Source organism: Drosophila novamexicana, unplaced genomic scaffold (assembly GCF_003285875.2).
Source record: "Drosophila novamexicana strain 15010-1031.04,08,12 unplaced genomic scaffold, DnovRS2.1 tig00000008-arrow-pilon, whole genome shotgun sequence".
Classification (NCBI taxonomy): domain Eukaryota; kingdom Metazoa; phylum Arthropoda; class Insecta; order Diptera; family Drosophilidae; genus Drosophila; species Drosophila novamexicana.
In genome coordinates this window covers 5,711,268-5,732,359 of record NW_020824765.1, presented here as the reverse complement: position 1 = coordinate 5,732,359, position 21,092 = coordinate 5,711,268, and the positions used below count along the sequence as shown (strand labels likewise).

Here is a 21,092-nt window from a genome sequence, read left to right as displayed (position 1 = left end):
ATCTGGCTGCACTCATTTCCCAGCTTCTTTGTCTCAGTTTTTCCTTCTGTGAAAGAAGAGCAATATGTTTGTACGTAGAGTATTGAGTTGAGAGAAGCGACAAGGAAATCTTGTTGTATTTAAAATTCAATAATAATCACTTGTAAAATTACCAAATAGATATGTAAATCTTTGGTCATATTCGTGCTAACCCATTGAACTGGAACACATAATCGCGACTAATAAGCTGCGGCCACCGTGCACGACCCGCCGCTTCCGCTGACCGTTGGTCAAGTTAAGGTTCCAACCCTTCCACGTTTGGGGGTCAAGCGTGTATTCAACGAATATTTGTGTGTCTGTTTTTTGTGGTTTACCAGTCTGACATTTGCATAACGACAAAGCGCTAACTAAAAACAAAAACGAAAACGAAAACCCAACGAATTAGTTAAGCCGACGGCTGCTGCATTTTCTGGACATAATTAGGAACGGGCCAGGCAAGGTGTCAAGGGTAGCAGCAATAGCCCCTCGAACAGGCAATACAAAACCAAAAACATAATCTATATTTCCGACTGGCTAGCTTAGACAAAATAAATGCCAAGTGAGCTAGAACGAGGACAAGACACAGAACAACCTGAAGTCAGTTCAAAACATTTTAGAACATAGAGGACTCTAAGGAACTGAGAGGTATGTCCAAAAATCTGACTGAAAATAAATTATGTAAAGTTAAATAATCCATTGCAATTTTTAAATAAGGTTGCTTGATATTAATTAAGCTAAAAGTGTGCTAAGGAATGATGGTTATAAACTGCATCTAGGTTTAGGCATAAAAAAAGAAAAGTTTCCTATTTTAATAAATTATATAATATATTATAAATATATATTACTTAGTAAACATATACTTAAGCAATATATATTTATTAGGTTTAAAAATGGGTTAAAATTGAGTTTTTATTCAGTTTCCTTCCATAACAAATTTGTTTGCGCCTTCTGGAAGGTATTTCCATCTAAAGGCTCTTGATTTTTTTAACCGAAAATCTTATTCAATTACACACAGAATAAGAAGAAGAAAACATATATATATATATATACGTCAGATATGTGATATTTCAGTTAAATGTCAGCCGAAAAAAAAGGCCCAAGTTCGAACCAGGAACCAGCTTGCTAACTGGGTCACTTGGAGGTATCTTCTCTGAGAACCAAATCAAAATAAATTATGTAATTAAATTATATCAGCTAACAAGTTTTCAAGTATCTCTTCCACGCTTACCAAAACTGTATTTGCTTTTGACAAGCAAAGTTCTACTCCAAATATATTTAATAAGCGTTTCCGTACCAACAACAACCCCTAAGGGAAGCCCTGCTCTGTGTACAATGTTTTTTTTGTTGGCATTGAAATGAAACAATCTTCTGCGCATTAATTTAACTTTGCCGGTTAAACATAAATGTTTTCAATATTTATCGCGTTACCAGGGCTGGGCCGCAGCGTCTGATATGTGAGAGAGCTGGACGCCTTGACTTCCCACGCGAAATGCCACCCCAAAAAAAGGCTCGGTTCTGTAGTTGGATTCGTCCTGGCGACTGATTTTGCATTGTGCCGAAATCAACCAGCTCCCGGCCGAAGGGGTGGTACCGCAGCGCAGAGATCAGCGTCAACACCAACACGTAATATACACGTCAAAACTTCCAATTAGAGACAATCATTCGGCTACGGGATAGAATCATATGAAGTATATGCTTATAAATTAGGGGTTGCTTTTGCATGGATTTGCCTACAAAAACTTTGGCACAACCAGAACTTGGTCTCATTTCTTGGATTACGTTCGAGGCAGCAACAGGAGCAGCGCAGCGCGGGGTGGTTGAACCCAATCACATATGGGAATTGTATTGTGTTTTGGCTGGTTTTTGGTTTTTATTATATTTTTATTGCGGTTCGAGTCAATTAAGTGGAATATTATGTGATTCTTTCAAATGGTTTTTCGTGTTTAACCTGTCAGAAATTTCCATATACGCAGCAAAGCCATCGAGTTAATCGATTTGGCCGCAATTTTGGCATATTTCTTTCTTTTTTTTTTTTGCACAGCTGCAAAATCATATATTTATGCACATGTGAAGCACAACACAAATATCTAAATCGCATTTTGTGCCCCTTTTCGTGTCGTTTTATATGATCTTAATGCATCGCTGACTATTTGTGCATAATCGTTATTTATGTTCTCGATCTATTATCTATTTAAAAGCATCGACAAGAGAATCCTTGGAGCAGCTCGAACATTAAATAATATATTGAAGAAGTTAGTTTTGCTTGAAATTATCTAGAGAAATCCTTTGGAAATTGTATACTTATTAGAAAAGAGCTCAAATTGAAGAAATTTGTTTACCCCATATGAAGAGCATTGACTTAATTTAAAAGGATCATCGAAAATATATTTTATCTAAACTGCACGTTTTGGAAGCGAAATATGCTTTAGATCTTGAATCTTAAATCTAAAACTCGAGAATTTATAAGACTTTCGAGATATTATAGTCATTATATATGAAGTATAATATACAAGCGGGTGTTACCCGTGCCAAGTTTCTTCTCTAGTTTTTATCCTAGATTTCACTTTTGCACACATTTTCTGACAGAGGGATACTTAAATATATAGCTCTGCGTCTTAAGTTATGTTCTAGAGATATTTAAAATTAAGTTTAAAGTTTTCCGAATTAGGAGCCAAAAGTTAGAATCAAAGTTTTTGGCCTATTTTAGCTTGAAACCGAAAACAAGTGATCGATCTTAAAAGTGTCTTAAATGATCTCTCTTAAAGATTTTTTTTAAAATGTGCTTATAGCCGTGAATTAAACGAAAATATCACAGTATATGTTTTTCATTATTTTTCACATTTGCAGATGAAATTTCGAAAATCGCTTAAACACCTATAAATTTACTTTTTATTGCTTACAGAAAAAACTATTCCATTACAGACATTTTTTTAATTGAAAAGAGGCTATATGATATGCATGTTTTTATTTATGTTCTTTTTTAACGTTTCTAATTTGTCCAATCGCCTGCAGAGAAAAATATAGTATGTATGTTCAATTTTACGCAATAAAAATAAGTATTACGAAATCTTGTATTTTTCACCTTGCCTCAAAAGCGTTTTTAATTCACGAGCCACCGCTGTATTTAAAAGCAGATCCGTTACAAAAAGTGCTTTCATATTCCTTTTTTTATAATTTTTACGAGATGGGCAGCACTTGTCTCAGCTGGCGTTGTTTTAAGTTGAAATACATGTGATACACACATACACATGCACACGCACACACATGTCATAGAAATGACACATACTAATGCTCAAATGAATACGAATATCAGATCTCACACACACGTACACACACACATCCATAATATTTTGTACACAATCAAACAAATTCGATTATTTGGTTTATCGCTGCGCGTGAGCATGAAAAATGTTTTGATTATTTCGAGTGTTGTTCAAAATCAACAAATGTCGTTTTTCCTTGCCGGTCTTTATATATCGCATACAATATTAAATTAAGCGTGCCGCACACCCTTTACCCTCTCCCAAACTGCTCTCGGAAACGTTTGCCACTGTGATGTAATGCGATTCTGTGCTCTGTGCCGCAAGATGTGAAGTTACGCTGCGCGGTCAATATAGATGTGGACCCGGAGACTGACGCTGACGTTGGCGCTGGGCCAAGGAGCTAACAAGATGTGCAGACGATGCCGATGCACAGGGTGTAAGTGCACAATCGGATCTACAATTTCAGCTTACAGTTTTCTCTCTCTCTATATATATATTTTTTTTTAACATTGGGCAACAATTTCCACACATAAACATGTACACATACTTCTTATATATAGATATATTAGTGCCATGGCACCTGGTTGCCAATGGTGCCTTTTTTGTAGAACTTTGCCGTGGCTGCGGCGGTCGTTGCCAGCGCCGGCGTCGCCGGATTTGGTTCATATGTGGGTCCGCTGCCCTCGGCTTTGAGCACAGCGGCGCATATCCATTGCCGTGTGTAGTTCATGCGCCAAATGCGCACGCAGCCATCGTCGCCGGTGGAAATTAGCATGGTGGCCAGCATGTTCCAGCAGACGCGCCAAACGGGGCAGTTGTGCTCGCTAAACTTATGCGTTTGCAGCTCCAATTTGGCATTGCCTGTCGAATCGCTGAAATGTGGTTAAAACTAGTATTGTATATGTCTACAATAATGGATTGGCCGGGCACCTACGTGACGCCGCGTATGTTGACTATGTAGAGATCCTTGCTGGCCACGGCGAGCATGTGAAATGTGCGTCCTGCGTTTGGTGCAAAGGCCACATCCGTAACGGGGTCGGTTATATCATTGACAGTCTCGATTTTTACACATTTGCGCGCATTTTCGCTATACGCAAATATAAACACTTTGCCCGTGGGCGTGGCAGACTCATCGCTGCCGGCCTGCGAAGGCAAAAACATTGGGCTTTACTCATGATATCTATGGAGAATTGGGAGAACTCACCGCCAGCAACTGTGTCACCATATATGTAGATGTGTTCCATGACAGGCAGCTGAGCGACAATTTATTTGATATTTCATGCTGCACGGGCCACTGTGACAAATTCATAATATCCGGCGCTTCGTAGATGCGGATGATGCCATCGGCCGAGGCGGTGGCCAGCAGCAGGCCCAGATATTTTGGTGCAAACTCCACGTCCGTAACGCTTGTGCGTGAATCGACGAGCGTTGTGCGACGCACCCAGCGCCGCGTCGGGGCATTCGTTGTGGATACCTTTTCACCCATGATTTCCTCCCAAACGGAGGCAGTGCGATCGAAAGAGCAGGTAGCTATGACCTGGCCAAACTCAGGATTTGCCCAGGACACACGCCAAATGGAGCCCGAATGCGCTTTCCAGCTGCTTGTCACCGACCACTTGCCCTGCTCGTCCTCGTCCCATATCTGAAAACAATCAGCATCACATTTGTACGACTGTGAGGAATTGCAATTTTTTGCTTTTTACCTTTACGGTTTGATCGCTGGAGCAAGTGGCCATGCGGCGTCCATAGTAATCGAACACTACATCGTGTATGACATCCTTGTGGTCGGCAATGATTGGCTCCACATCGAACATGTTGTGTTTTCTTTAATTATTTCGCAAAACAAGCAAAAACGCGGCTTCTTTCGCAGCAAATGTTGCAGATGTTGTTGTAGGCTGTACGCGCTGCCACCTTGTTGTAGTCGCAAGTTGGCAGCACGCATTGGTGTTTTGCAACACTTGTTGCTATCGGAGTGCCAAATATCGATAGTCGTTATCTTTCGCAGCCTTAACAGAATCGGATTCATATTAACGCGTATAAAACCACTGATGAACCAACAAAGAATTGCAAAAGATGTGTATTAACATAACTGTCACATACGTAAATCGCTAAAAAAGTGTAGTGCGAAGCACGTTGAATTAATTGTGCGGAGTGCGTCTGCTTTAAATAGCATAACCGAGCCAAAAACCACCCACAAGCAGAACCCAATTGGACAAAAACATACTTTGTGGCCGGACTAATATATTTATATAAAACAAAATTGCTAACAAAAAGAGGCGTGCAAAACGCAATACAATGGAGAAGAGTAAGTCAATGGCCAGCTGGCGCGTTTTAGTTAGCGCCAAGTGCGTAATTAATTTGCGATTAGTGACTTTTCATACATAAATATGCACATATGCAAATGCATTAGTTTCTTAATTCTTGGTGCTCTGGGGGCAAAACACGGGTTATTCACCTCAGGCACAAGCACTTGCATAAATCAACATTCAAATAACGGTGCTTCTAGTTGAGTGTATGTGTGTGTTTGCTTGTGTATTAATTTGTTGTTAATTTAATGCCTTTACAAGTATGAAAGTGCTGGGAAGCATAATTTGTTCAATATGTTTGCATTCTCTTGCTCTGCTCTGCGCGTGCTCTCTCGTTCTCACTCGCTCTCTCTTGCTCTCGCCGCTTGGCCTGACCTTGATTTCTATTGGACTCGCATATCGCGCGATGTCCGCATGATACTATGTTGGTGTGCCTTTATGCTTGTATGTGTGTGTGTGTGTTTATGTTTGCTTGTGTATGTTTCGGCGAAATTGTTGTGGGTGGGTTTCGAGACGATTCTTTGAAAAGCAGTCACAGCGAGCCGGCTTCAATTACTTAATAGGTAAATTGCATATGCAAGTGTGTGTGTGTGTGTGTTAGTGTAATTCGAGTTGACAGCTCGAACGTTTGGCAGTGACGTCGCGTATTTAACTGTACATGCTGAGCTGCTGATAAGAGGGCAAATGTATATATATATATGTATATATATATATAAATCTGTGTGTGCGTGTGTGAATGTTTATGGCGTATCAGAAGCAGACGTCCCGAGCGCTACGACACACGCGTCTGCCGGCCACTGATAATCCGCAAGTTGGCCACGCGCCCAACATGAATAATTCAGCTCAAACAAAAGTTTCCGTCTATGCTGATAAGAGCTTTAACGCCTTGGATTTGGTAATACTTTTAACCGTTAAGTGTTTACCAAAAAAAAACATAAATATTGTATTAATCATAGCCGGCCGTTGCCATGGTTACCGCCGTGCTTGATCGACAAAAATCGTAAGATTTTTCGATTCTTATCAGCTTTTTTACTGGAAGTTTGTTTATGACTTTTAAAAAACCTCTGCTGGCTGCGAAAGTTGCGTGTTCTTCTCCGTTTGTTTTTAATTTGAATTACACACACACACACAAACACAAATACAAACACATGCCAATCACAAGTTAATCAATTTTTTGCTAGTAGAAATCATTTGCAATCAGCTTTAAGCTGCTGACGTGCATTGCCGGGTGCAATTTGGGCTGGTTGTTGTTATTTTTGTTATTGTTATTGTTTTACTTTGTGCAGTTTCGTGTCATAACCCTGAACGATGTCCAGCGAGTGCATCATCAATGTCAAGCAATAAAGATTAACTTGAAAGTTACGCAAAAACAACAACAATAACAACAACAACAACAAAAACCTTGACATTGAAAGCCTGCGCGAGAGAGAAAGAGAGCAACTCTTGGCTGCATGCACCGATTGTTATCGATTTCTCAAACCGTTATCGAAGCTTACGCGCCAAGCTCTTAGGTATGCAAACAAAACGAATATGGTTTAAAGCGTATATAAATAAATAAAACGCCGTTGCTTGCAGCTTTTTATGTGCAGTCAGCAGCATATCGCAGCGCAGCGACAGCGGCCCAGCAGCTGCCTCGACCCGTAAAGCCCTCCGAGCAATTAACATATGAGCACAACAAGCTAAGCTCAGACTCTCACACACACACACATACTAGCATACACCTGCTGCTGCTAAGGCGACTGCTCTGCCGGCGCAGACATTTGGGCAAGCATACATAAGTAGTTGATGTTGCTAATCGCGACGTCGACTGCGCAGCAGTGATCGATAGTGTGCGTCCATGCCAGCCGCCAGTCGCATTCCAAACGTCGGTCACTGCGGAAGCAAAAATTGAGCAGCTCGTGCGAGACTTGTTGCTTCCACACAATTGCGTGGCGCGCGTTTTGAACTTTAAATCCGAGAGCCAAATGCAATAAATTGCCAAATAAAAAATAAAATAAAAACAAAAACTAGCGTGGTAAAAAACTATATCTATAATAAAAATGATAAATTAACAAAAAAAAAAAAACCCAAGAAATCGAGCTACAAGTGTTTGCTGCATATCAGCCAAAAGCCAGCTTTGGGTCATATCAGTAGCCATATTTATATAAACCAATGTTTCTAAATATAAATGTGATCTGACAAGAGCCATATAGTGTTTCATAATAGGATTGCACTGGAAATCTTATTGGATTGCATAAGGCATACTGCCGTATGGCAAATACTAAGTTGAACGAATTTCTATAGCTCTTTTTGTGCACACCCTGGCACACTTACATATTGTAATGGTTAAATCATTGACCTCTTCTATATACAAAGTCACATTTGCATAGCCACAAAGCAACCTCTGGTATTTTAAAAGGTTTTTTAACTTTTGATGTTTCTTTTCTTTGTTGTTTTGTTTTAAATTTGTTTTAAAATTAAGTGCACAGTGGAAAATCCAAAAAGAAAATCTCATTTTATTTTGGCTGCTTTTTGCAAAGAAAGGGAAGGGAAGGATATAGTCTTATTGGATACATACAAATCAATTGTTAACTAGCTAATTAACCGAACTAGGTAAAAATTTTCCTTAGTTCTCTTTTTCACTGAAAAGCCTTTAATGAAAATAATAAAGCTACTTAGTTAGTAGTTAAATTTAAACCCACTTTGAGATGAAATGCATGCCTAGCAGCAGAATTTAAGAAGTACAGTAAAGTCTCTACTAACGAACAGCTGGACATTCTAGCCTGCAGATATATATATATAAATATAGACAGAAAAAAGTTTTGGAAAATTTTGGAAAAATATGAATTTAATCTAAAACCTCATGGGTTTTCCTTTCAAACCGGGCCTAAGGTTATTCGCGCAAGAGACCTTTCCCAAAATATTTGCTTATCAAAATAATATTAGATGTATGCCTGAGCTTATCAGTTGAATATTGTTCGGAAACAGATTGTCATATAATATGTGTTGCATAATAATTAATCAAATTAAAGTACCCTACTACAGGTAGCATATCCTAAAGCAACTAGCAGGTGTCGCAGCCTATCATATCTAACTATCTAATGTTGTTTTGTCATATCAAGTTTACTTCTAAATAAGGAACAAAGCACTCAAGCTGAACATTTAAGTTCTTGTTATGAAATAAATGCTTGAATCTGTTACATAAGCTCAGTACGCTGATTTTTTCAGCTGATAAGAGTATTTAAGATTCGCTAAAACAAATTCAATTTGAAGTTTATATAGTTTTCAGTGTTTATTCCAAATATTTGGATAAGAAACTAGTTTAACGTAATTATGCATTTTTATTAAATGATTTTTTGTTGCCTCCATCTTTGGCGCACAAATTCGTACGCAATATTCAATAAATATTAATGACTTTAACCTCTTGAACTCAGTTGCCCTGCTGCCCTACATATATTTAAAAATATCAAAAAAAAAAAAAGTACATGTTATGAGATCTCTTATATATGTGTTAGCGATATTATCAATTTTTTAGCTTTTATTTTTTTGTGGATGAGTAGCCGATGTTTATCGCATTTTTAATCACTCTGGCGTTTATTGCTTACCTATTGAATTTGCTCTTTGGTCGCTTGCGCGACCGCGAAAGACAAATAATAACAGCAATCCCGACTAACAACGACAACAACACGACCAACAACAACAACAATAACAACAATAACAATAGTAAGAATCTTTCGCAGCGTACTATTTGTTTTGTAAACCAATTAAAGCTTAACATGGACATGGGCTCTGTTTAACACGCACTTAACAATGAACTTGAGCTTTTTACGTTTTATTCTAATTGGGATTCGTTTGTCTCTCTCTCTCTCTCTCTCTCTCTCTCTTTCGCACACAGACAACTCCAGCGTAATTGCGGCTACAGCAACAACATCGTCAGCGATAAGTACAACAACAAAAGGCAGCGAGCAGCAGCAGAAGCAACGGTTTCCGAAGTCTTGCATTAAAAAGGTGAAATTCTCCAGCGAGAGCCTCAAGTCGGATGTTGATGGCCTCTGCGAGCAGTTAAAGGAGAGCGTTTTAACAGATTTGAGTAATTTTAATAATAACAACAACAACAACATTGACGTTAAATACAACAACAAAATGAGCGAACAGGAGGCAACGACAAGCGCGGAAACAGCACAGGCCGCGCCTACTGACGGGGAACGCCCCAGTTTTCTGGTAGTACCTTAGCCCTATAAGCGTAGAGTACATGAATATATCTAATAAATGTTTACATTTAACAGGTGGGCGACGAAATTGATGAGAAGGAGGCCATCGAAGCGGGCGAGGCGGGCGATGAATTCCCGCAGAAAATGCAAAGCGATGTCTGCCAAAATGGCGACATTGCGGAACGTCGCAAGCGTCTGAGGTTAGTTATCCAAACATCAACAATACGCGAGAGCACCACAAATCTCGCAGATAAAAAAAATGACTTATTCAACTACGTCATAATTGTTGAGGTTCGTTCTCCGCGGCAAACAAATCGCGCGAGTTTAACAGAAAGAGACGGCAATAATGGCAATAACAACGTGCGTTGAAAGCGCGGCAAAGGCAAACGTTTTTATCTTTGGTGAAGCTTTTATGAGAGCACCAAAGCTGCAGTTAACAATTGCAAGAGTGCGTGAGAGCAAAAGCTGCAATTGCAGCAGCAGGCGACAGCCTGTGAGAGCGAACATGTTAAATGTTAACACCTGCAGCACTCACTGTTCGGTTCTTGTTGACTCTTCTTCTCTCCCTGTTTATAATTACAAATGAAGCCGCTCTCAACAATTTATCTTGTGCGCTTTTGCTTTCTGCTCTCTCTCCCTCTGCATGTGCTGGCACGCGCTCTCACTCTCATACACAACCAACGGGTCGTATGAGTAACGACGTCAGCGTCGACGCCTTCGTCGTCATCAGCAATGGGTTGTTCAAGCTGGCGGTGTTGCCCGTGCTGCCAGTTATTAAACAGTTGTCGTGCCCGTCGGTCGCCAATACGTTAAGCTCGTTGCCCAAAACATTTCTCGCGTGTGATTTTTTTCTTCATTTCTTTGCCTCTGACCAGCCCGCTGGCACAATAGTTTTTAGTGGTATTTCATTGTGTTTTCAATACGGTGAAAGTCGCGTTGCATGTTGATTAGTCATATTTTTGTATAATACATGCGCTTGCATAATATACTAGTTAGATATTTTAGTAGGGCTGTAAATCAACATATATAGTAACTTGTAAACTTTGGACTTGAATGATCTTGGCCCTAATTGCGTATGCCAAAATGTTGAAGCGTCGCGCCAGCAAACGTTTTGTGCTCGTGGAAACCGGTGAAGAGTTGCTGCCATCGGCAACAGAAAATTCAGCACTAGCCATACCCAATATTGTGGCCATTGATCAGTGTAACGGTAGCAGCAACAATAACAACAACAGCAGCAGCAGCGATGACATTGCCTACAACAGCAACATTAATATGAACAACAACAACATCAACAATGCTTCGCTTTTAAGCGTTTCAACCGCCGGCACCATTAAGTAATTCAGCCATAAACTATTTACATACACAAATCACGCATAATTATTTTTATGGCAAGTAAATAATTCACTTGCAAAATGCGTCCTCCGTTCGAGAGAGAGAGAGTGAGAGAGCGAGAGTGAGTGAGAACGCGCGCGTGCGAGCAAAGTAAACAATGTAAAAGAGCTTACGAAACACACACACATTAAAAATAATCTTTTGATTTGGTAAAAACCGGTTTGCCAAAATGCCTTTAAAATTCCATTTGCTGCTGTTTCTTATTCGTCTGGAGCTGCGCCCCCATCCTCTCTCCCTCTCTTTCTCTCTCCCTCTCTCTAGCTGGCCTAACATTGACCCACAGACACCTGTCAATGTTACACTGCGCTACACAACTTTAAAGCCATAATGTATATGCATACGTTTATTATTATTGACAAAACTTGTTAAGTGTCCGTCTCTTTGTCGTTTGGATTTGTTCACTGTATCCTACTATGACTATAAATGTCATATAACTTATCAGTCAAATATTGATTGTACTTAAATCTTTTTATACCCCTGCAGTGATATTTATATGTGTTGCGCAGTAAATTACATTTAGCTGAAACCCCTATATATATGTGTATATTCTTGATCGGCACCTTGACCCGATAAAGCCATACCCATATTTCAGTTTCTATGCAATCTAGACCCTCAGCCTGAAAGCCATCGCCATGAAACATCGTGAAATTAAATTATGCTATGAACATCTCTTTTGTTTTTCAAGAAATTTTGACCACACTTGAAATCTTCGAGATTTCCCATGCTCTTTAGATATGTAGGAAAATCTTATTATAGCTATATCATATGGAGGATGAGAATTTGAATGGAAAATGTTGCTGCTTTTTAAGATAACCGGAATGGTGCTTGAGTAAGAAATTAAATTAATTAAACGCCTTTCTATGTGATCCTCATTACTTCAAGTAGGGCATGTAGTTGTTTTACTTGTTGCAGTTTTTTAAGATAAGCAATTGATATATGCGACACCAACGTCTAAATGTCTGAAAGAGTATTCAGTCCTCGCTCTTATTTCATTCTTTTTTTTTTGGATGAGCGCAGGGTTCAAAGGGTTGTATTGTTCTTTGTTAAGTGCGATCTATCACACATGTTGCTCAACCAAATAGCAAATGGAGCAGAGCTTGGCTCATATTCTCATTTCGCTTTCGCTATTCCAGACCCAGCATGTCGCGCACTGGCCTCGGCCAGGATCGTCATCAGGATCGGGACTTTCATATTGCCACCACGGAGGAGTTTGTGAAGCGCTTCGGGGGCACGCGTGTCATCAATCGGGTTCTCATCGCCAACAACGGAATTGCGGCGGTCAAGTGCATGCGCTCGATCCGGCGCTGGTCCTACGAGATGTTCAAGAACGAACGGGCGGTACGATTTGTGGTTATGGTCACGCCCGAGGATCTCAAGGCGAACGCGGAGTACATCAAAATGGCCGATCATTATGTGCCCGTGCCCGGTGGATCCAACAACAACAACTATGCCAATGTCGAGCTCATTGTGGATATCGCACTTCGCACTCAAGTGCAGGTACGTAATTTGTTTTTGTGTTTGCTTTTGTTGTCGTTTTTCTCTTAACCCAGCCCAGAGTCGTCGTGCCCTGCCCTCCACATCTCGTCTAGACTTCGTATCGTATGATTTCTATTTACTTGCGCCGTACTCGAACCCAAGTAGAATCGTTCGATTTTCATTTTGTACATTTTGTAGGGCCCCTGAAAGCACAAAGTGGGCGTGTCGGCACTTGGGATAACCGATGCCTGCCTTTAATGAGCACATACTTAATTGATTACACTGTGCAACAATAGAAGAGTTATTAGATTTGAACTTATCAGCTTGAAAGGCAAACATGTTTTCTAACTAATTAATTAGTTAATATATTATACTTTATAGGTGTAGCACTGTCCTAATTAAAGCACTTTAGAAACCTTTCCGTAATATATTCTTCTGCAATTTGATTATACTCTAGTCTTTTATAGCAGTTATTGGTTTTTATAGCACACATTTATCTATCTGCCTTTAATTCGTAAACATTTTAATTTAGATATGAAGAGACTAACACTCGCGTACTTATCTTCAGTAAAGATAATTGAACCTAATAACAATAGATATAAGATTTATGCGGCCACAATAAGTATTTTTAGTTAAAAATAAATCTGTCATAGTTAATATTCCTTTGAAAGAGTAGAAGAGATGTTAGAGAGCAGAAAATAGAAAGATAGATAGGCTATATATGGGTAAGACGAAGAAGGAATAAACCGAAAGAGAAAAATGATTAAGAAAGAGAGCTAATGAGCTAAAGAGAGTGCTGGTTGGTAAATTACTTATCTGAACGCCTCTCTATGTGATTCTCATTACTTCAGGTGAGGCCTGCAGTTCTTGGTATTATTTAGGTACTGTACTTACAACAATTAATTGTCAGACCTTCATACAGGGCATAACTTAGTCGACCAGCGTTGGCCTAGTTGCAAGTTGTTTTTCACACTGACGTCACAATTGATATACCGTATGCCATAACCGTTATCATTACCGCAAATACATTTTGCCATCTATTCAATTAGCCGCTTCGCAATTAATGAGAGTATTATTATTTCCTTTCTGCAGGCTGTGTGGGCTGGCTGGGGTCATGCGTCGGAAAATCCAAAACTGCCGGAGCTGTTGCACAAGGAGGGTCTGGTATTTCTCGGCCCGCCGGAGCGTGCGATGTGGGCGCTGGGCGATAAGGTGGCATCCTCGATTGTGGCCCAAACGGCGGAGATACCCACATTGCCGTGGTCCGGCTCCGATCTGAAGGCGCAGTACAGCGGCAAGAAGATTAAAATATCCAGTGAACTGTTTGCACGCGGCTGTGTCACCAATGTGGAGCAGGGCCTGGCCGCCGTTGCCAAGATTGGTATGCTATTTGCCCAAGATAAGATTGACTGAGCACTATTTACAAATATTTATTTTCTCCCACTTTGTTGCAGGCTTTCCGGTGATGATTAAGGCTTCGGAGGGCGGCGGCGGCAAGGGCATTCGTCGCGTGGACACCACCGAGGAGTTCCCGGGCCTCTTCCGTCAGGTGCAGGCCGAGGTGCCCGGCTCGCCCATATTTGTGATGAAGCTGGCAAGCGGCGCACGGCATTTGGAGGTGCAGCTGCTGGCGGATCAGTATGGCAATGCGATCAGCCTGTTTGGACGCGATTGTTCCATACAGCGACGCCATCAGAAGATTATCGAGGAGGCGCCGGCAATTGTCGCACAGCCGGAGGTCTTTGAGGACATGGAAAAGGCAGCTGTGCGTCTCGCTAAAATGGTGGGTTATGTCAGCGCCGGCACAGTCGAGTATCTGTACGACCCGGAGGGTAGATACTTCTTCCTGGAGCTCAATCCGCGTCTGCAAGTGGAGCACCCGTGCACGGAAATGGTAGCCGACGTGAATTTGCCCGCATGTCAGCTCCAAATCGGCATGGGCATACCCCTGTACCGGCTCAAGGATATACGTCTGCTCTATGGCGAATCGCCGTGGGGCTCGTCGGTCATTGACTTTGAGAATCCGCCAAATAAGCCGCGCCCGTCGGGCCATGTCATTGCTGCACGTATCACCTCCGAGAATCCGGACGAGGGCTTCAAGCCCAGCTCCGGTACCGTACAGGAGCTCAACTTCCGCTCCAGCAAGAATGTCTGGGGCTACTTCAGCGTGGCCGCCTCTGGTGGCCTGCACGAGTTTGCGGACTCGCAGTTCGGCCATTGCTTCTCCTGGGGCGAGAATCGTCAGCAGGCGCGCGAGAATCTTGTGATTGCCCTGAAGGAGCTGTCCATTCGCGGTGATTTCCGCACAACAGTCGAGTATCTGATTACGCTGCTCGAGACGAATCGTTTCCTCGAAAACAGCATAGACACCGCCTGGCTGGACGCGCTGATCGCGGAGCGTATGCAGTCCGAGAAACCGGACATTCTGCTGGGAGTCATGTGCGGCGCGCTGCACATTGCGGATCGCCACATAACGGAGGCATTCACCAGTTTCCAGACATCGCTGGAGAAGGGTCAGATTCAAGCGGCCAACACGCTGAGCAACGTGGTGGACGTGGAGCTGATCAACGGCGGGCTGCGCTACAAGGTGCAGGCGGCGAAGAGCGGACATAATTCCTATTTTCTGCTGATGAACAACTCGTTCAAGGAGATCGAAGTGCATCGTCTGTCCGACGGTGGCCTGCTCATCTCGCTGGAGGGCGCCTCGTACACCACCTACATGAAGGAGGAGGTGGATCGCTATCGTATTGTCATCGGCAACCAGACGTGCGTCTTCGAGAAGGAGAACGATCCCTCGCTGTTGCGTAGTCCTTCGGCTGGCAAGCTGATTAACATGCTGGTGGAGGACGGCGCACATGTGGCCAAGGGCCAGGCATTTGCTGAAATTGAGGTCATGAAAATGGTGATGACCCTGACCTCGCAGGAAGCGGGCACTGTGACCTTTGTGCGTCGCCCAGGCGCTGTGCTGGATGCGGGGTCGCTGCTCGGCCATCTGGAACTGGATGATCCCTCACTGGTGACCAAGGCGCAGCCCTGCAAGAGCCAATTCCCGCAGCCGGAGAATGCGCCAGTCCCGGAGAAACTAAACCGTGTCCACAACACCTACAAGGCCATCCTGGAGAACACCCTGGCCGGCTACTGTCTGCCCGAACCCTACAATGCGCAACGCCTCCGGGATATTATTGAGAAGTTTATGCAGAGCCTGCGTGATCCCTCGCTGCCACTGCTGGAGCTGCAGGAGGTGATCGCCTCGATATCGGGCCGCATACCCATTTCCGTGGAGAAGAAGATACGCAAACTGATGACGCTCTACGAGCGCAACATCACCAGCGTCCTGGCGCAGTTCCCCTCGCAGCAAATCGCCAGCGTAATCGACAGCCATGCGGCCACGCTTCAGAAGCGCGCCGATCGCGACGTCTTCTTCCTGACCACCCAGAGCATTGTGCAGCTGGTCCAGCGCTACAGGAACGGCATACGCGGACGCATGAAGGCCGCCGTCCATGAGCTGTTGCGTCAGTACTACGACGTGGAGTCCCAGTTCCAGCACGGACACTACGACAAGTGCGTCGGCCTGGTGCGCGAGCACAACAAGGACGACATGCTGACGGTGGTCAATACGATATTCTCGCACTCGCAGGTGGCCAAAAAGAATCTGCTGGTCACGCTGCTCATCGATCATCTGTGGGCCAACGAGCCGGGCCTCACCGACGAGTTGGCCAACACGCTCAGCGAGCTGACCTCCCTCAACCGGGCGGAGCATTCCCGTGTGGCCTTGCGTTCCCGCCAGGTGCTCATTGCCGCCCATCAGCCGGCCTATGAGCTGCGTCACAACCAGATGGAGTCCATTTTCCTGTCGGCCGTCGATATGTATGGCCACGATTTCCATCCAGAGAACTTGCAGCGTTTGATCCTGTCGGAGACGTCCATCTTCGACATACTCCACGACTTCTTCTATCACTCCAATCGGGCTGTCTGTAATGCCGCCCTCGAGGTCTATGTGAGACGTGCCTACACGTCGTACGAGCTGACCTGCCTGCAGCACTTGGAGCTGTCCGGCGGCTTGCCACTAGTGCATTTCCAGTTTCTGCTGCCGACAGCGCATCCGAATCGTTTGTTCTCGCGCATGAGCTCGCCGGAGGGCCTGGATCAGGCGATAGCTACCGAAACTATGGGCAGCTCCTTTGTACGCACCGGTGCGATTGCGGCCTTTGATTCGTTCGAGCACTTCTCCATGTATTCGGATGAGATCCTCGATCTGTTGGAGGATTTCGTGTCGCCAGCGCTGGTTAGCGCCAAGGTCTTGGAGGCGGTCGAGGCTGCCGATTCCATATCGGACAGTCGCCACAGCACCTCGATCAATGTCTCACTCTCGGATCCCATCACGCGTGCCAATGCCGCCGAGGAGGCCAAATCCACGGAGCCCATTCACATCATCAGCGTTGCTGTGCGGGAGACGGGCGAAATGGACGATGTGCAAATGTCGCAGATCTTCGGCAACTACTGCATGGAGCACAACGAGGAGCTGTTTCAGCGACGCATACGTCGCATCACCTTTGCCGCGCTCAAGAAGCGCCAGTTCCCCAAGTTCTTTACTTATCGCGCCCGGGACAAGTTTGAGGAGGATCGCATCTACAGACATCTGGAGCCGGCATCTGCTTTCCATTTGGAGCTGAATCGCATGAAGACCTATGATCTGGAGGCCTTGCCGACGGCCAATCAGAAGATGCACCTGTATTTGGGCAGGGCCAAGGTGTCCAAGGGTCAAGAGGTCACCGATTTCCGTTTCTTCATACGTTCCATTATCCGGCACTCGGACCTGATCACCAAGGAGGCCTCCTTTGAGTATCTGCAAAACGAGGGCGAGCGTGTGCTGCTCGAGGCCATGGACGAGCTAGAGGTGGCCTTCTCCCATCCGGATGCCAAACGCACCGATTGCAATCACATATTCCTCAACTTTGTGCCCACCGTCATTATGGATCCCGCGAAAATCGAAGAGTCTGTCACCAAAATGATCATGCGCTATGGCCCGCGTCTGTGGAAGCTGCGCGTGCTCCAGGCCGAGCTCAAGATGGTCATCCGGCAGTCGCCCCAATCGCCCACGCAGGCGGTGCGTCTGTGCATAGCCAACGATTCCGGCTACTTCCTGGACATCTCCATGTATACGGAACAAACCGAACCCGAAACGGGCATCGTAAGTGGAGACTCCCTTAGACCCTTCCTGCAGCTAATCCCTTACTCTCTCTCTTTGCAGATCAAGTTTAGGGCCTATGGTGATAAGCAGGGCTCGTTGCATGGCCATCCCATCTCATCGCCGTACATGACCAAGGACTTTTTGCAGCAGAAACGCTTCCAGGCGCAATCTAATGGCACCACCTATGTCTACGATGTGCCCGACATGTTCCGCCAGATGACCGAACGTCATTGGAAGGAGTTTTCCAAGGCGCGTCCTACTGTGGATATACGCATACCCGATAAGATTCTGCTCGAGTGCAAGGAGCTGGTGCTGGAGGACGATAATCTGGTCGAGCTGCAGCGTCTGCCGGGCGAGAATAATGTGAGTATATATAGGAGCTGGGATTGCCCATTTTAGATAGAATCTTCGAATTAACCCCCCTTCCAATGTCCATCTCTTGCAGTGTGGCATGGTTGCTTGGCGTATTGTGCTGGCCACACCCGAGTATCCGGCTGGTCGCGAGATTATCGTGATTGCCAACGATCTGACCTATTTGATTGGCTCCTTTGGCATCAAGGAGGATGTGCTCTTTGCCAAGGCCTCGCAGCTGGCCCGCAAACTCAAAGTGCCTCGTGTAAGTGGCTCCATTGGACACCTGAGCTGAGCTCTATAACTTGATAACTAAATCTCCGTCCGCAGATATACATCTCCGTTAACAGCGGCGCGCGCATTGGTCTTGCCGAGGAGGTGAAAGCCATGTTTAGAATAGCCTGGGAGGATCCCGAAGAGCCCGACAAGGGCTTCAAATATCTATACCTGTCCACGGAGGATTACGCCAAGGTGGCCAATCTGAATTCGGTGCGTGCCATACTCATCGAGGATGAGGGCGAGCAGCGCTACAAGATCACCGATATCATTGGCAAAGACGACGGTCTGGGCGTTGAGAATCTGCGCTATGCTGGCCTCATTGCCGGCGAGACTTCGCAGGCATACGAGGAGATCGTGACCATTGCCATGGTCACCTGCCGCACCATTGGCATTGGCTCCTATGTGGTGCGTCTGGGTCAGCGTGTCATACAGATCGACAACTCGCATATTATACTCACGGGTTATGCTGCTCTGAACAAGGTAGGGTAAATCATTGGCCGTAAGCTGAGCTTTATTAATCGTGCTCTTCTCTCTAGCTACTCGGCCGCAAGGTTTATGCCTCGAATAACCAGCTGGGTGGCGTTCAGATCATGTTCAACAATGGCGTCACCCACAAGACGGAAGCCATCGATTTGGATGGCGTCTACACAATACTCGACTGGCTCTCCTACATTCCCGCCTACATTGGCTGTGATCTGCCCATCATTATGCCCAGCGATCAAATTGATCGTCCTGTCGATTTCATGCCCACCAAATCGCCTTATGATCCGCGCTGGATGCTCGCCGGTCGTGTGAATCCTGTAAATGCCAATGAATGGGAAAACGGTTTCTTCGATCGCGATTCTTGGAACGAGATCATGGCGCCATGGGCTAAAACCGTGGTCACGGGTCGCGCCCGTTTGGGTGGTGTGCCCGTCGGCGTTATAGCCGTGGAGACGCGCACTGTGGAAGTGGAAATGCCCGCCGATCCGGCCAATTTGGATTCGGAAGCAAAGACACTGCAGCAGGCCGGTCAAGTATGGTATCCGGATTCATCGTACAAGACGGCGCAGGCTATCAAGGATTTCGGACGCGAGGAGTTGCCATTGATTGTTTTTGCCAACTGGCGAGGCTTCTCCGGCGGCATGAAGGACATGTACGAGCAGATTGTCAAATTTGGCGCATACATTGTCGATGGTCTACGCGAGTACAAGAAGCCGGTGCTTATCTATTTGCCACCCAATGCCGAGCTGCGTGGCGGCGCTTGGGCTGTGCTCGATTCGCTCATCAATCCGCGTTATATGGAAACATATGCCGATCCAGAAGCGCGCGGCGGTGTGCTTGAGCCCGAGGGCATTGTGGAGATCAAGTACAAAGAAAAGGATCTTGTCAAGACAATACATCGCCTGGATGGCACCACTATTGGGGTACGAGCAGACTTAATATATTATACTCTTTTATAAATAGATTAACTCATCATTAATATAATCCCAATAGCTAAAACGCGAGCACGACGAAGCGGTGGCCGCTGGCGATAAGGTCAAGGCGGCGCTGCTGGATGAGAAGATCAAGGCGCGCATCGCGGTGCTGATGCATGTTTATCACACAGTCGCCGTGCACTTTGCCGATCTGCACGATACGCCGGAGCGTATGCTGGAGAAGGAGTGCATCAGCGAAATTGTGCCCTGGCGCGAATCACGTCGCTGGCTCTACTGGCGACTACGTCGGCTGCTGCTCGAGGATGCGTACATTAAGAAGATTTTGCGCGCGCAGGATAATCTCTCTGTGGGTCAGGCCAAGCAGATGCTGCGTCGCTGGCTGGTCGAGGATAAGGGCGCCACTGAGGTAGATATCCCTATTGAGCTGACTTTGTCTATCAAAATTTAATACGTGTGTGTTTTTTACAGGCCTATTTGTGGGACAAGAATGAGGAAATGGTATCCTGGTATCAGGAGCAAATAAATGCCGAATCGATTGTGTCCAAAAATATCAGCTCTGTGAGGCGGGATGCCATCATCTCCACAATATCCAAAATGCTAGAGGTTGGCTATAAAGATTTTCAATTACATATAGTTTATGTATTAATATATATGTATTTTATCTGTCGCAGGACTGTCCGGATGTGGCGCTGGACGCTGTTGTTGGCCTCTGCCAGGGCCTCACGCCAGTGAATCGTGGCGTTGTGGTGCGCACGTTGGCACAAATGCAGCTAAACGAGGAGTCCTCCGCGAATACCCAAGGATGACTCTACGTTAACTATTAAGTTATGTGAGAATTGAGTCTCTTAAAAATTTGGTGTTCGGATTTGGTTTGGTGCAACGCACAATATCGAAGAGTGTTTGTTTACCCTTAGGATGCTTTCAGCGAATCGTTAAAAAGCTTTGCTTTTGTACCATTTGCATTTTGTTTAGTTGAATTTTTTGTAAATTTAATTAGCCTATTATACTAGATACTAATTAGTTAACTTCAATGGCATTGGCAGACCTTCTGCTGTTGTCTGTTCTTTTTTTTGGAATTGTAGGCAGTGGGTAGTACGAGGAACCCTCTTCATTTAAATTTGGTAGTTACTCAGATATCAAAAACAAAAAAAAAAGGAAGATATATATATACACTACTCTATATATATATACATATATATATATTTATA

At 44.5% G+C, this 21,092-nt stretch overlaps 2 protein-coding genes across 4 annotated transcripts; one reads left to right on the top strand and one right to left on the bottom strand.

Moving 5' to 3' along the window:
• The first annotated feature begins 3,343 nt into the window (after positions 1 to 3,343).
• Positions 3,344 to 21,056, top strand: LOC115772109 (acetyl-CoA carboxylase). 3 transcript variants are annotated; one of them, XM_030697968.1, is made up of 13 exons: positions 3,344 to 3,717; positions 9,462 to 9,787; positions 9,853 to 9,977; positions 12,303 to 12,666; positions 13,738 to 14,026; positions 14,100 to 17,836; positions 17,897 to 18,199; positions 18,282 to 18,452; positions 18,518 to 18,946; positions 19,003 to 19,872; positions 19,943 to 20,290; positions 20,353 to 20,487; positions 20,556 to 21,056. In XM_030697968.1, the coding sequence occupies exons 1-13, from the start codon at positions 3,636 to 3,638 to the stop codon at positions 20,688 to 20,690; spliced, it is 7,314 nt and encodes a 2,437-aa protein (XP_030553828.1). In that variant the 5' UTR covers positions 3,344 to 3,635; the 3' UTR covers positions 20,691 to 21,056. The 3 variants fall into 3 exon arrangements, with proteins under 3 accessions (XP_030553828.1, XP_030553913.1, XP_030554002.1); XM_030698053.1 differs by lacking the exon at positions 3,344 to 3,717 and adding an exon at positions 5,511 to 5,586; XM_030698142.1 differs by lacking the exons at positions 3,344 to 3,717; positions 9,462 to 9,787; positions 9,853 to 9,977 and adding an exon at positions 10,797 to 11,111.
• Positions 3,784 to 5,171, bottom strand: LOC115757800 (nucleoporin seh1). Its single transcript, XM_030698258.1, has 4 exons — positions 4,985 to 5,171; positions 4,486 to 4,923; positions 4,216 to 4,424; positions 3,784 to 4,153 (listed from the first exon to the last, which is right to left on the bottom strand). The coding sequence occupies exons 1-4, from the start codon at positions 5,093 to 5,095 to the stop codon at positions 3,847 to 3,849; spliced, it is 1,065 nt and encodes a 354-aa protein (XP_030554118.1). The 5' UTR covers positions 5,096 to 5,171; the 3' UTR covers positions 3,784 to 3,846.
• Positions 21,057 to 21,092: the final 36 nt, after the last annotated feature.